The 15,344-nt window shown below is 41.7% G+C and overlaps 2 protein-coding genes across 2 annotated transcripts in view; both read left to right on the top strand.

The window, feature by feature from the left end:
- Window positions 1-224: 224 nt before the first annotated feature.
- Window positions 225-15,344, top strand: part of lca5 (lebercilin LCA5) — a 29,300-nt gene continuing 14,180 nt past the window's right edge. The window contains exons 1-9 of the mRNA XM_034579612.1: window positions 225-343; window positions 984-1,076; window positions 2,419-2,816; window positions 3,016-3,257; window positions 3,380-3,685; window positions 3,898-4,035; window positions 4,159-4,255; window positions 4,374-4,781; window positions 4,867-5,844. Coding sequence (XP_034435503.1) covers window positions 2,426-2,816; window positions 3,016-3,257; window positions 3,380-3,685; window positions 3,898-4,035; window positions 4,159-4,255; window positions 4,374-4,781; window positions 4,867-5,789 — 2,505 coding nt within the window. The 5' untranslated portion in view covers window positions 225-343; window positions 984-1,076; window positions 2,419-2,425 and the 3' untranslated portion in view covers window positions 5,790-5,844. The remainder of the gene's footprint in view (window positions 344-983; window positions 1,077-2,418; window positions 2,817-3,015; window positions 3,258-3,379; window positions 3,686-3,897; window positions 4,036-4,158; window positions 4,256-4,373; window positions 4,782-4,866; window positions 5,845-15,344) is intronic.
- fam167ab (family with sequence similarity 167 member Ab) lies at window positions 6,000-14,156 on the top strand. The gene is made up of 3 exons (XM_034579617.1): window positions 6,000-7,250; window positions 10,565-11,071; window positions 12,674-14,156. Exons 2-3 carry the CDS (start codon window positions 10,715-10,717, stop codon window positions 12,935-12,937), a joined length of 621 nt encoding a protein of 206 aa, XP_034435508.1. The 5' UTR covers window positions 6,000-7,250; window positions 10,565-10,714; the 3' UTR covers window positions 12,938-14,156.

Genomic DNA, 15,344 nt, shown 5'->3' with positions numbered 1-15,344 from the left:
CTAACTTGATACTATCTATAATATTATTAGAATGTAATAGTTCTATATATGGAAGTTTCATATTGTATATTATGTAAATAATAATACTAATATATATACTACATAATAACTGATAGTATGTAGAATACTGTATTATTAGAATGTATTAGTTCTATATATAGAAGCTGTGTATGCGGGCGAGATTAGAGCGCCCCTCTGGTGGTGTAGTGTAACTGCAGCTCTGCGGTTGCCATGGTACGGCGTCAGTCGCTGGACTGAAGCAAACCTACAGACGTGGAGTGAGAACAGACAAACCGGTTTCTGACCCACAGACCTCCTCCTGTCTCACTGGGGATATTTACAGGTCGGTGCGTTTTTCAAAATGACCAACATGACGGTTCTCTTCCAAACGAGAAGGGGAGACGCATCTGCTTCTTATGTAACCACTGCAGAGCTCGCTAAAGTTCATGCTAGTTAGCGTGCTAACAGTCCAAGCTATGTGGCTAACATTAGCCAGTGGAGGCTAAAGTTGACCGGAAACCCTGCAAACGCTTGAATTGTTCGTTTGAACGTGTCGCGTTAACGTGTACGTGTCGGCGGCAGCATATCGTGAACCGTAGAGCTAAACCCCATCCCACCTGTTGATGCTAGCAGTGTTAGGTAGCTCACCTAGCACCGTTAGCTTGGTGGAAATACTTAAATGGTGATGTTTGCTAACACTGAAATGCTCCTGCAATCCTCTCCCATTGTTTTTTTTTATTTTTTTCTGGTTTTGTTTACCCATGTCTGATCGTGCTGTTTATGAGTAACGGGCCCGATGGTGCCTTCAGGTGCTCTTGTGTTGATGCTCTTATTTGACAGTGGCACAGCACCTGTCAGCAGCACACGGCCTTCTTTAATCCAATCTGTCCGTGTCAGAGAGAGCCGGTCAAGTATAGCTGCCACTTCCGCTGTAGTAAGCCTCTGGTAACCAGCAGCTGTTTGTGCATTTGTTTTCACCGTAGAGAGACTGCGAGCAGCCACCAGAACAGAACAGCAGCCTGGGGACGATCAAATATGGTTTAGAAGACAGAGGCGACTGGGGTGTGATGTAAGTGGTGAGATTTTAACATCTATCCTCCTTTTCTTCTGCTTCTGCTTGAGTTCCGAATGAGAATAAAATGTCTATACACATTGATCACACTTTTTTTTAATCATCAGTAGTGGTTTTTATCATCTAAAGTCAAAGTCTTAATGTGTGGGTGAGCTTTTTCTGTGTCTTGTGTGGGTGTGTGTATTCCCTGTGACTACAGAGGTGGAAGAAATACAGATGAACCATGTTCCTGATCTTTAATCATACATGTAAAAGAAACTCTAATTTCAAAATGATATACAACAAAGTTCAAAAATATAAATTAAGAAATAGGAGGGTTGTTTTCAGGTGTACGACCTGTCTGCCCTCCTTGACTTATAAGGATGCTAAAATATTCATTCAATTCAATTCAAACCACAGATAATTTAAGATGATATTAATATTTATCAATTATAGAGGGAAAACAGCAGAAGAACCATTTTCCTGTCAGGATCTTAAGTCTTCATGTAAAAATAAACTCATTTAAAAAAGATATACAACTAAATTTAACATTGTGTTCAAGAAATTGGTTTGTTTTCAGGTGTGCAACCTTTCTTCCCTTCTTGACCTATAATGATGCTCTTGTCCATTTATGGGGCTGCTGAAGATGTGTGGGGTGGATGTTGCCATGGCAACTTGCCCATCAAGTGATTCTATTATTGTCCGAGTTCATGAAGGGGCCAGATCAATGGATGACCTTTACATCCTGTTAAATCAAACAAACACTAAGGAGCATACTCTCTCCCCAGTATTAGGTTTGAATAACATATTTATTCTTTAAAATAAATGAGGTTATTTGATATCTAACAGTAAAAAGTGGAGATGTTTTTAGTGGACGATAATATATATTTGTGTCAATTTTAGTAGTATTGTAGCTCATTTTACTGCAGTCAGTAATGCTAATCTGTCTGTTTAATAAGTCACCAGGTAGACAGGGGCAGGCTGGTATTGCTTTCGTAGCAACGGTCGTGTGGAATAGTGATATAATACATCATTCACCCTCATGGAAAATTCCACCTCATTTGTATTGTCGCTTAGTGACCAAGACGCACAATGAAGACAACCTGAGAGAAACCAACTGGCCTAACTTCTTATTACAGTTCAGGATGAATTTTGAGGATTTGCAGCTTAGTTATGCAGCAGTTATGCAATGCAAATAGTGAGCTTATATTAACAGTTGATTTTTCATTTAAGTCTGTTAAATCTTGTAAAAGTAGGCCTTTGTTAATGTTAACTTGTAACTTAGAAAATCCTAATATGACTTAAAGTCTGATTTGTTTCTTTCCCGCTTTTTGTGTTTAAATTGAACACTGCCTTTTCTCTCAAAGTGTCAAGATGGAGTCCGAAAATGCCACTGACCGATATGAAGACAACAAGGATGGAAGTCGCCAGTCCCTCCGGAGTAGAAGTAAAGATTCCCGAGCATCATCCATCCAAAAACACAAAACCAATTCCCGGGATAATATCCAGGATAAGGATGAAAACGATTCCTGTGCTGAGAGTAGATCCAAAACTAGAACCTGGCGTTCAGATCCTGATCGGGACCAGGTATCAGATGGTGAGGGTCGGAGAAGTAGTGGCTCCTTTTACTCAGAGGACTATGAGAATGAGTCTCCTTCAGAGCGTTCGCTCTCACCACATTCCCGATCCCGGACGCCACCATCCCCTACTCCTCAAAAAGGGGTGCGGGCAAAGAGGATTTCTGTCAGCCCCCTCTACAAAACAGGTTGGTAAAGTGAGCAAGTGATCAAGTATGGATGATCAATCAATGAAACTTAATACTAACTTCTTTACTGTCCAGTGGATGACAGTGTACAGCAGATTTAACACTGTGGTTTCTGTATGAATGAGGATAAGATGTTTATTAGCAGTTTCTATTGCTTTACTTTTATCTAATTTCTCCATCATGTGTTTCTGTCTCATAGGTGGTGTGGGGCGCAAGGGTTTGTCCCGTCCACAGCGTTTAGGTCGCCAACCCCTGACACAGCAGCATCGGAAGGGAGTGCGATCACAAAGCAACGAGTCCACAACCCCAAAAGACCTGGATCTTGTGACCAAGCGGATGCTTTCGGCCCGCCTGCTAAAGATCAATGAATTGCGCAACACTCTTGCTGAGCTGCAGCAGCGCACTGATGAGCTGCGGAAAGAAAACCGAATCCTCAGACAGGTAGGCCTGATTCTCTAGTTTGATTGGGGTTGAGTGAATGAGATCGTATTTGTTTCCTTTTTTCCTTCGTCTTCAACACCTGTTGCATCCTAAGATAGAATGTCTTCTTTTTTGCTCTGCAGCTTCAGTTTCGTCAAGAGAAAGCCCTGCAGCGCTACGATGACACAGAAAGCGAGATTTCCCAGTTGTTGTCGCGCCACTCCAACGAGACCCAGGTGCTGCGCGAACGACTCAGGCGCACTCAAGAGCGCGAACGTGCGGCTGAGCGGAGGCTGAAAGAAAGCGAGGAGCAGCTGCAGAGAAGTCAGGCGACCATCATCCGGCTAAAGAAGCTGGTCGACCAGCGAGAGTTAGGAGCCAGGGACGAGTTGAGCCGCAAGCTGGAGGAAGAAAAGACACGAGCCCAGGAGGCAGATCGCAAGATTAAGGTAAATGCATTATTCCGTTAATTTATTTACCTGGTTATTTGTTGATATTCAATGAATACACATTTACAGGCTATAACTTCTTATAAAGCAGCTGTGATTGAATTTGCAAAACCATCAATCGTCTTCATTTCTGAATACGAGCTCTCCCATGCCTTCCATGAGTTTAGAGATTTGACTCATTTTGGCATTTTATAATCCGTGTGTATCTGAAGGAGCTGGAGCGCAGCATGGAGCTGAGCAACAGCAGTTACCAGAGGCAGTTGGCTGCAGAGAGGAAGAAGACCATCAGTGCCCAGGAGGAGATCAGGACCCTGCAGGAGGAGCTGGAGAGACTGACCAACAGACTTAAGGTGCATATACACAGAAATACACTGAAAATAATAACTGAAACAAAATGTTTTAGGATTGTGCATAAAAAGCAAGATGGTCCACGTATGAAATTTACATTTTGTTTATTTTTACATTCTCATCAGGAGAAGGAGAGAGAACTAGACGCCACGAACATTTATGCCAACCGCATGGTGAAATCCTCACGTAGAACAGATGCTGACAGCTGCACAAAGCGGAAAGGTAACACTTAGCTGTGATTATAATCCCCGTTATTCTGTTTTGGTGCTGGTTGGTTGTTCGGTGCTCATTAACAACAAAGTTTACCCTGGTATATATTCTGATTTTATTTCACATCTAGTCCCCAGCAGGAACAGCAGCAAGGCAGTGCAGACTCAAGATATGGTGTCCAGTCTGGGTTTCCCCACACCCCCCCCTGCCATCACCGATGCCAATGATTACAGTGAGCAGGGACCTGATGAATACCTATCACTCAAGGCAGAGTGTCTCCTCCTCACCTCTCTCACCATCCACATTTCATCTTTTGATACAGCACACAGTCTGTCATTCACCTGTTGTAACGCTTTCTGTCAACAGGAGCTTGGTGGAGTGGACAGACAGGCAAAGACCGAAGACAGGAATCAAAACCGGGAGCGACAGAAGACGAGTGACAAGGAAAAGGAAAGAGACAGGGAGAAAGAGCAAGACAAGCAGCAACTCAAGCAGGAGATGAATGCGCATGAAGAGAAGGCGAAGAGATTAAGAGACGGTAAAGACAAGAGTATCCACACAGAACATGTACTTATTGTCTGAAAATGACTTTAATTTAAATTTATAACCAACTATCTTCACAGGCGGTGAGAAAGAATCTGAGGAAGAAGACGGAAAGAAGACAAGTTCACTGTTGAACCAGAAAGAGAATGAGAACAACAGGAAGCGTGGTCATGTCCAGGAGGAGGTGGAGAGGTGGAACCAAGAGGTTCTGGCCAATCAGCATACAGCAGAGGAAGCACGTGAGAAAAAAGAGCAGCTGCTGGCCAAGATGCGCGATATAGATCGTCAAAACCAGGGCGGCCAGGACTCCATGTTTGCTGAGTCGAGTCTTTCCGAGACCAACAAAAGTTCAAGCGACCACTTTTCTCCTCGTCCTCCTGAGCAGAGGAACCATAACTCTTCGATTTTCAGCCTCACGGCACCAGAGGAGTCGGCCAGTTTGGGTGCTGGGGATGGAAGCGGAGTAGGTGGAAGGAGAATAGCAGGTATAGAGGGTGGGGCAGCGACAACAGGGGTGGGGAGGAGAGCACTACGCCCTCAAATCTCCAGTGACGATTTGGCGTTCGGAGCCTACGCGCCATCTTTCGGGCTCTCAACTTCCCGCGGGTCTTTTGGTTTCCCTCCACCTCCATCCAGAGAGGACAGGGACTCTGCTTTAGAGGCAATAGGTGTTTTTAGTCTCAGAGGGGTGGAGACAGAAAAAGAGAAGGACACAGAAAAAGGGACGGGCAAGGATAGAAAGTCTAGTCTGATGCAGCAGCTCTTTGGAGCAATAGCCACACCCGCTGGTGACGGTGTGAGCGCCTCCAATAGAATGGGGGTCCTTAGTAGTCCTCCGAGTACCAATGGGGTACATTCAAGAAAGGAAAGACTCCACAGCTTCAACTCAGGGTCTTCCACTCCTCCTGCGTCCTCTTTAAGCATCCTACATGTAGCTGATAGCCGACCTGCCATCCGTGCCATCCCTTCATTCGATGACGACATAGAGGAACTGACTTTATGAAAGTAATTTAGCCCAGAGGTAGTCGGTCTCATAGTCGGCCGTCACGTCTGTTAAATGAGGACCATTATCAACAAAAACAACCAAACATAGAAGGGAAGAAAGTGCAAAGTATAAAAAGTACTATATGACAACATACATGATAATATATTTCCGCTTTTTATTCGTCTTAAAATTGTCATCATGTAGGAAATATGTAATTGAAAGTGGTTGTACAGAAAATGTGTTTTAATTGTAGTTGCACTTTTTAGACTTTTGTTTTATTTGAAGATGTGTGTCACTGGCTGTAGTTCAGTTTATCTGAGAAACACAAAGTCCGCAGAGCCACAACACACACACACACACACACACACGATCCCTGCATCTTGTCCAATAAACACAAAGACCCAATACGAGAAGTACAGACAGTGAAACTGGGAAAAACATTCTCAATACGTTTCACATTTCAGCGCTTTGCCATATTTTGTAGTGCTCATATGTAATTATAGATCTATTTATTTTTTGTGTTTACATTTGTGGAACAAAATTTATTCCATTAACTTTCGTTTCTCTCTGAGACTCAGTAATTTACCATCAAGCGATATGTCAATCATACTATATGTGGACTTATTTTGGAAAAAATATGACAATCACACAAAATGGGTTATTTTTGTAACTTCCTGCAAGTTTATGTCTGTTATTACAATTATTTATATGCATTTTTAGTTGGAAAATGTCATTAACCCTACAGAAAATATATTATAGTTGAATAATCGGCATAATGGTTGTGTGTAATCTAGCACATTCAAAAGCTATTGCTTTCTTTAGGCCTATTTATAGGAGTGAATACTTAATTCCTGGTGTGTTCCAGGGCCGTATTACACTGAGCAGACAATCAGCACTAATACAAACCATCAAGAGAAGCTACCATGCTCTATTTATATAACTCTTTATTTAGTATATAATTTTGTATTTATAAGATTAAAAGTCAACGTGTAAAATTAGTATTTGTATTTTCTCAGTTTCGAGGAGCTCTTTGTTATATGGTCGTTTTCATGAGGGAAACATGTAATGAAAACTTTGTCCGTCACTTTTCGTATTCTGAATTTTTCATGTTTTCTACTTTCTGTCCAGTGATATTAAATGTTTCAAGCAACACAAAGTTGAATTGGTTGTATTGTTGCGTGAAAGGAAATAAATGATGGTTTAAAAATGGGAAACTGCCGCCTGCTGCTCGTCAGACTGTGGTGGCGCACTTGCAGTGATATTCATGAGTCTTGATAGAGATTCCTGGGGCGTCTCCAAGCAACCACGACCTGACGCAACCTCCATCCCCGCCCCTCCTCCCTCCTCCTCCTCCTCCTGCTCAAAAACAAGTGGACCGTGGAGCAGCGCAGCCCTGGTTAGTCAGGCTCAGAGCTGGAGACTATCTGCACTCATCCAGGGAGGCTGAGCACATGTTTCCACTGAGACACTCTTCTCGAGGTAAGTGAGCCTTTACGCAGTTTGTGTTCCGTGTATTTCACGCGGTGCCGCTTTGTTTTCTCACCTTGCAGCAGGGAAACCAGAGGAGGCTGAAGTGAACGTGGACTTGTGTATTATACGATATCCCAAAGTATCATCACCTAATTTAATTGAGTAAATTCAGTTCAATCAAACGCAAATTATTCGAGTCGGATATGTGAGGACCAAATGTGGGGCAACGTGAAAGTGCTGCATGAAATTATCCATTCATAAATAAACGTGGTCACAACTTTATGAGGTCAAATTATCATAAAAATATATTAAATTGATCTTTTATTGTTGTTATGACAGAAGCATGTGTTATGTATATATGACATATTATTTATATAGATTTAAATACAACTAAATATTCATATGGACTAGTTATAAATTATTATAATAACTATTTATATAGAACATTTCAAAACAAAGTTGCAAAGTGAAAAGTTCCATATAAATAAAGTTATTATTATAAAAATGTATAACTAGTCCATATGAATATTTAAAGTTATATTTAAATCTATATAAATAATGAAAGACAAAGGAGAGAAAAATGACAGTGAATAGACAAAAACAGGGACAATTTTGAATGAAAACTGAAAACTGACTGAGCTTTATTTTCTTTATACAATGTGCCTGTGTTATGTATGACTACCACCTAGTTCTCACCACTCACCCATTTACACTCACATTGACATAGTGCATCTATGTGCAGCCCTTTCTCTGTCACACACTGTCAGGGGCAATTAGGTGCACAGTGTCTTGTCACTTCGGCACAAAGATCCAGGGATCGAACCACTGACCTTCTGGTTAGTGGACAACCAACTCTATCTCCTGATCCACAGCCGCTCCATCAGAACTGAGCAGACATAAGATTTATGGTTGTATTATACTAATAAGAAATGAAACGAAGACAGAAGGAATTACGTTACTTGACATTTCTAGATACTGTATCACAGATCTGTGTGATTTTGTGTTTGTTTAATTTAAATTCATCCCTGCTTTTCTACAATCAGAAAAAAAGTACCTGTTGATACAGATACCCAACATGTTTTTTCTGTCCCCCCCCTCTGTTGTGATTGGTTCAGCCCGTAAAGGTGGTACGCTGTGAACTAAACACTGTGTTATTAAGTTTCTGTTGCCATAATGCAGGAATCCAATATGCCACGGTAATTTGGTGCTTATTTCTGTATGAAAAGCTTTTGTGTTAATGTAGGCCATTCATCTCTTTGAGCTATAACCTCTGATCCTGCCAATGATTTCTATGGAAGATGCTCATATTCTCTCACGTTACTGTGCATCGACCCCGGCAGAGAGAAACTCAGCACTTCTGAATGGGAGTGACTCACACGCAGGGTTATGTTATAGATTTTAGAGATACACACACACACCAGAGGCTGATCCGTTACTCTGCGATCATGTCTGTTATGCAGACATTCCTGCATTTTCCAGATCGGAGCGCCAGGCTTCCTAAGCTCTTCGGCCAGATAAGGTTTTTTGGTGACTTTTATTTCCAACACGGCAAAAATAAATGTCATTGGTGCAGCAACTCTACAACTGGATGTTCAATCTCTGCAGCTTTGAAACCACTGTGTGTGTGTGGGTGATGCTCTAAGCTGTGGATGCCAGTTATTGGATATTTGGATTATTGGGATACATTTTTCTTTTCACCACTTCAGTGTTTCTGCTTGTCCCAGGCTGAATTTGATATTCAGGAAGTACATTTTGGCTTTGCTTGATGAAGAGTTCCTGCTGGTCTATTCAAAAGTGGCTGCTTGAACCCAGACACTTTTGAATAGACCTTAAACCCTTTATTTCTTCATAACAGGGACCATAAATCATGATGTGATATTTGCTTACACCCACTTTCCACCTTTTTAATCCTCTGAACTCTGCTGCTCCTTTATTTTTTTTTTACAATTCAAACGACTTCCTTGCTGTACATGCATGATCTATACAGACTCTTCAAAAATGCATAGGATGCATGGATTTCCCTTCTCTGTGTCCTGTCACAATGTGGTCTCTCACTGAGGATCCACTCCTGCACGTTCATGAGTCAGCTACTCTGCACATGAGGTCTATTTTGATTTTACCTTGCAAAAACAGCCAAAGCCTATCATTAGATACAAGGGCAATGACTTCACTGCGGCTCTGCTGTACCCATTATGGAATAAGTGAGCGCTAACCACTTATTGAGTGCTGTAAGAGTTTGTAAGGAGACGCTTGGCAGAGGGGCTGCTCTGTTGGCCTGTAAGTGTGTGTTTGCTAGATCATTTAAGAGGCTGCATTAAAGATTTAGCGCAGGTCCTTGTTAAACTGTAATGTCACATAACTTTTAAGCCGTGCTATAGCAGCCAGCCTTTTCTTTACGGTTTTGTAGTTAACGTTTTATAGCTATTGGACATATTCCCTTGAAATTTTGCACAAACTTAAATTTCTTCTTATAGGACGGATGTAGAAAAGATGTGGTCATCCACTGACTTTGACAGATCAAAATTTCCACTTTGTTCATGACGATTCATGCAAACCTAAGGATAGTCCCATGATCAGCCTCAGGTGTAGCTTGTGTCCAGTACTTACACGATAAGAACGCTAACACGCTAAATAAAGATGGAATATACTGTACAAATTATACCTGCACAACATCTGCATGTGTTATCAATATTGATCTTGATAAAACTTTATTTGACGTGTACTCTGACTTTTTAGTTTGGTCCATGTCCCATACCCTTACATGGATGAGGCAGGGTTTTTGACCTGTATTTCCGGTGGCGATAGAGACAGTTTGGCTGCACTTTTCGGGAAGCAGGCCTGTCGTCCATCTTTACAGTCTACGTTCAAAAAGAGTCAAAGTAACTACGTTATTGAATAATTCTGTGAATCAGTGCTACTTCTGAGCTTTAACACAAAGGTTTGTGTTAGAGAGCAAAACTACCAGCCGTCACGTCCCACTGCCTGTCGTATGTCACTTCAGGTTGGCTCAGGCAATAATCCCTGAGGACAGGATGTTGGAAATTGCTGATTCATTGACAGTGCCTGTGCTGTAGCTATGGAAACGGAGGTGTGTCCTCAGAGTGCTGCTCCTTTAATGTTGGACACGTGCAAAGCCAGATGCTCAATCCTGATCAGAATCACAAAATGTTATAATCGTCATTCGGTGACTGAGCCTGTCATGCCAAAAGCTGAGGTGTAGCTTTGTCAGACGTCGTGTCACGTTTGCTGCTCAGCATTTGACGATGGTTCTCAGTGGTATCATCAGCAAATGTTTCATAATTTGCTTCTTCTCTCCCCTGCAGCTCCTAATATTATCTGCCTCTGAAACACCAATGGATCCGCTGAAAATCCTCTGAAGAACAAAGAGCAGATGCAAGAAGGAAAAAAGTCCAGCTATTTTTATTTTCTTAATTTGACACATTTTTGAGAAACTTTTATTCGGCACATTCACGATGGACGTCCCCACGCCACCTCAGATCACGGTGGACGGGGTTGGTGTCTCGGAGTGTGGGGAGGATGAGGATCAGCCAGCAGACGACCATCTCCTGACCCTGAAGGCCTTGACGGAGAAGCTGAGACTGGAGACCAGGAGACCTTCGTACCTGGAATGGAAAGCCCAGCTGGAGGCGGACAGATTCAAAGAGTCGGGAACCGGGCAGAACCCGATTCTGAAGGAAGCTGAAGGGAAACCAGCTGCACCCAAGGAGGGCGCGGTGAACCCTGACGTGATTCAGTGCAAGCCGCCTTCCGGTGTTCTGAAAGGATTTGGGAATATTGACGAGGCTCTCAGTTGGCTCAGGAGAGAACTGGTGAGACATTCCTATACATAAACAACACACGTGCACACAAACAGATATAGATGAATAAATGTCTTTGCATATTGTGGAGAGTATTGTTGTATTGTGGTCAAGACGTTTCACAAAAGAGCATTAATGGAAAACATAACCACAACAGAAGTGAGTGGGAATAAATGTTGACCATGAAATGAGCAGTTATTTCTCGAGACTTAAAATGACATGCTTGTCTATTTGAGGTGTTACGGTGATTGGTGCATCCAAAAAGGAAGATCACACCATATACTGTGGCAAGTAACTCATCATGGTCAACATCCTTTCTCTCACTTCCGTTGTGGTTGTGTTTCCGTTGTGTGTCGTTTGGATCCGTGTTGTGGCATTCATGTTTTTTCCGTTAATGTGCTTTCGTGAGACATCTTGGCCGACGCATTGTTGAGATGCTATTATTCAAATGTGTGTTTTTGCGGTTACGGGCCCGAGAGAAACCTGCGCTAACGTCCTGCTACTTAACTAATTAGACTTTAACAATCCACATAATTTCCAATTACTCTCCAGAAGAGCCCCATTGAAATGTGTGAAAGAGATTGATTGGGTCTCAGGCAGCAGCATCAGATGTTTCTTACACAAGTTTCCGCAAGTCTAATCATTTTACTCTGCTCAATTAGTCTGCACATTCGCCCGCGCTTCAGAAGCTTGGACCGAGCACGCAAAGAGGCACTGGCAGAGGAGGCCGACTCGTATTCACACAGTGTGTGGCCGCAAACATTCTGCACAAAGACACTGGACAAGAGAGATGATTGTGATCATCCAAAATGTCTGCGCATACACAGTGGGCACGGAAGAGATACAACCGAGAGAACGTTGTTTGTGGATTCCCCACTGTGAGTTTTCTTTTTAGATTTTGTCAGACAATAAGGACAGAGGCCAAGGACCTCCAGTGAATCGAAAACGTTTAGATCGTGTTCAATCTGTTTTGGGGACATTACCAATAATTAAAACAGTTAAGCATATGTATATATAGAAGTGCAGAATAACGCTGTTTCACTAATCCACATCTCAAAATAGGAGAATTTGGACTTTTATTTGTGAACATTAAATCACAACCCCCCCCCCCCCCCCCCCCCCCCAAAAACCAATACACACTGATTTGCACAAATAAAAACTAAAAAGCTCTTAAAATCATTATATCTTGTTCATTCAAAATATTCAAGCTTCAGAGGTGCTGCTGGTCAAAATCTATAAATATTATTTGTTAATCATCAAACATCACAACAAATGTTCAAATGAAGTGTTTAAAATCTTGAAAACATCAGCTTGACAAAACTCTTATAATAAGATCTTTCAACCACATCTCATGAACTCCCTCCATAGACAGAGTTGTTATCACCTGCTATCAAGTGACCAAATTATTAAGATGATAACTAATCTATTTACATGACAATTGAAATCTGTGGAAAAAGTAAGTAAATTAGACTTCATGTGAAGATTATTTAGCATCTGTCATACTAATATTTTCATTCTATTATTCTAGTTTATTTATTGACCAATCAATAAATTAGTTTGATTACATGTTTGAGTCATTGTGCCCCCGTCCTCTCTGTCCTCTCTCTTCTGCAGACTGACATGCGTTTGCAGGACCAGCAGCTGGCCAGGCAGCTCATGCGGCTCCGCAACGACATCAACAAGCTGAAGATCGAGCAGACGTGCCACCTGCACCGCAGGATGCTCAACGACGCCACCTTCGGCATGGAGGAGCAGGACGAGCTGTCCGACCTGCTGTTCGAATGCCCGGTGACCCCGGGCCTCGGCCTCTCGGCCCCGCTGAGACTCATCGGCGTCACGAAGATGAACATTAATTCTCGCCGGTTCTCGCTCTGCTAGTGGCTCCTGAACACAAAACAGCCTGTACAACACTATCAGTCCAACATGTCGGCCATGTTAGATAGTAGTGAAACTCTTGATGCATTTAGGGAGTTTGACTTTAGTTAGTACATATATAGGTTTATGGCTCTATGCTAAATGGCAGCTATACAGCAACCTCTCTGTTTTAAAACCTTTTGGCCAGCGTGACTTTAAATACAATAACTGCAGTTTTTACACTAAATCTCAAGCTCGGTCCAGTCCATTTTAAGCCTCATCAGTTTTATTGTTACCTGTTACTTTATATATTTCTCCATTTTCTTTGATTGTTTGCTTCGGTGGTTTCTATCTTCAAGTCAATATCATATTTAACCATATGTCTCCTGCATACAGACTTTTTGTATGATGCTTCCAGTGAGTATTATTTGTCCCGGATCTTAATCTAAATGTTTTGTGCTTTTAAAAAGATGCCTTATTATTCAAACTGTACACTATATACACAATGCAAGATTGATTTAGCGAGTAGTACCAATTATTTTGGGAGGCGCATATTTCTACAGAATGACGAAAATCGTATGTTCTATATAATGATCATGATGACTATAAAATTGCACTAGAGCGACTGAAGTCATGATGGTTTCCAGTAAGGATGTCTTGCAAAATCCTGAGCTTTGCCTTTTTAATAGTTGAGCTCCAGCCAGGAAGTAATAAGTCTATGTTGGTATTTGCTGTATAATTGGATATAACATCGGACATATGCTCATTTTCATAACAAGGACATTTAGGGGGGGGGGGGCTTGCATTTGAAATGTAAGCACATGAGATTCGAGTCAGCTATTTTCATGCACAGACCAGGCACTAGGAAAATGAGTTTCACGGTTTGAGATGCTCCTCCATCTGCTGTAATACAATCTGATCAGAGCTTGACATGTTTGCAGCAGCAGTGCAGACAGAACAGATACGTCTTATATCAACCTCTGAAATGATGCTGATGTGTGTTGCTCGAACATTATTCCCTCCCAACACAACACGTTGGCCTCTGTCTCCGTTTGCTTTGATCTGTTGACTTGATCGTGCGTCAGTAATCCTGTAATCTAATGGAACAAACTGTACCTTTGTAACGGGTTTTGGATGAACCTGATACCCTGAGTGGGTCGTTGTTAGTGCTAATTTGTTTGTACAAATGTACGGGAAATAAATAATCCATCAGGAGAGTGGACATGTTCTGCTTTAAATTCTATCAATGGATCTTTGTTTTTTCGTTTCTGTCACCCGAGCACAGGAGAAATCTGTTATCAGCACACTATGTGTTAAAGTGCTCACTGAACCATGGAACGATCTCAGAGATTATCTGCAGTGGAGTCTCTTAGATCCACTGAGCCAGCAATCTCCTCCATCAGTGATACTGTGGGACTAAAGCACCTTGAGTTACTAATGAGCTTCTTCCCGGCGTTGAGGGGTTTTGACAAAATGTCTGAACAGATTATCTTTGTATATCCCCCATGTCACACTGCTCCCCAAGTTTTGTTTTAGTTTCCTCTGCGATGGCAGAAACATCATTAACAGATATCCAGGAATATTTTGACTTTTTGGTAAAGACTTTGAGAGGTTTTCTGAGACACTTTGGTGAGAAGATTAATGACTTTACATTAAATATGAAGCTACAGCCACTGATCATCAAAACCATATCTGTTTATAAACAAAAGGTGAGATAAGAGGAGACGAAATGAGAATTGATAAAATGAGAGATAAAATTAGGTATGAGATTAGATGAGGTATGAGATACGAGGACATTAAATGGGATAAGATTAGATGATATATGAGATAAAATTAGGTATGAGATTAGATGAGGTATGAGATACGAGGACATTAAATGGGATAAGATTAGATGATATGAGATAAAATTAGGTATGAGATTAAATGAAATAACAGATGAGATAAGAGGAGATAAAATAATATATTAGATGAGATATGGAATATAATTATATAATATGAGATGAGAAGGCCCTTAATATAAGTATTTGCAAACAGGATATTACAACAGCAAAACTTTCCATTCTTGTTATTTTCCCCTTAGTTTTGTAAAGATTAACCAAACCCAGGCTTCCCTCTGTTTCCAGTCTCTAAGTGAACAGGACACTGGCTGTAGTTTATAGATAGATATAACATGTAGATGTAGAATTATTCCTCTAATCTTTGGAACACGACATGAATCTTGTGTTTCCCCTCCTCCCTTCGAATGAGCCTCTTGTCATTTTTGCTCCGATGCCTTTGTTCTGCATGTGCACACTCAACAAGAAGGACTTGTGTAAACAGTTGGGGCTCGGGTCCAGGCTCCCACAGATTTGTGTACGTGTGAAGACATGAGCACGGGGGGTCATGGGTTTGTGCATGTGAGCGTCAGTGTACACCCCCCCCCCCCACTCGC

This window comes from Hippoglossus hippoglossus, chromosome 24, assembly GCF_009819705.1.
Source record: "Hippoglossus hippoglossus isolate fHipHip1 chromosome 24, fHipHip1.pri, whole genome shotgun sequence".
NCBI lineage: Eukaryota > Metazoa > Chordata > Actinopteri > Pleuronectiformes > Pleuronectidae > Hippoglossus > Hippoglossus hippoglossus.
Note: the sequence above shows the minus strand (reverse complement) of the source record. Positions and strands in the feature narration are given on the sequence as shown.

Excerpts from the sequence above, each read along its gene's own strand:
- fam167ab (XM_034579617.1), top strand. The coding sequence starts at position 10,715 with ATGGACGTCCCCACGCCACCTCAGATCACGGTGGACGGGGTTGGTGTC. Across the intron at positions 11,072-12,673 it reads GTTGGCTCAGGAGAGAACTG|ACTGACATGCGTTTGCAGGA; the intron begins GTGAGACATTCC and ends TCTCTTCTGCAG.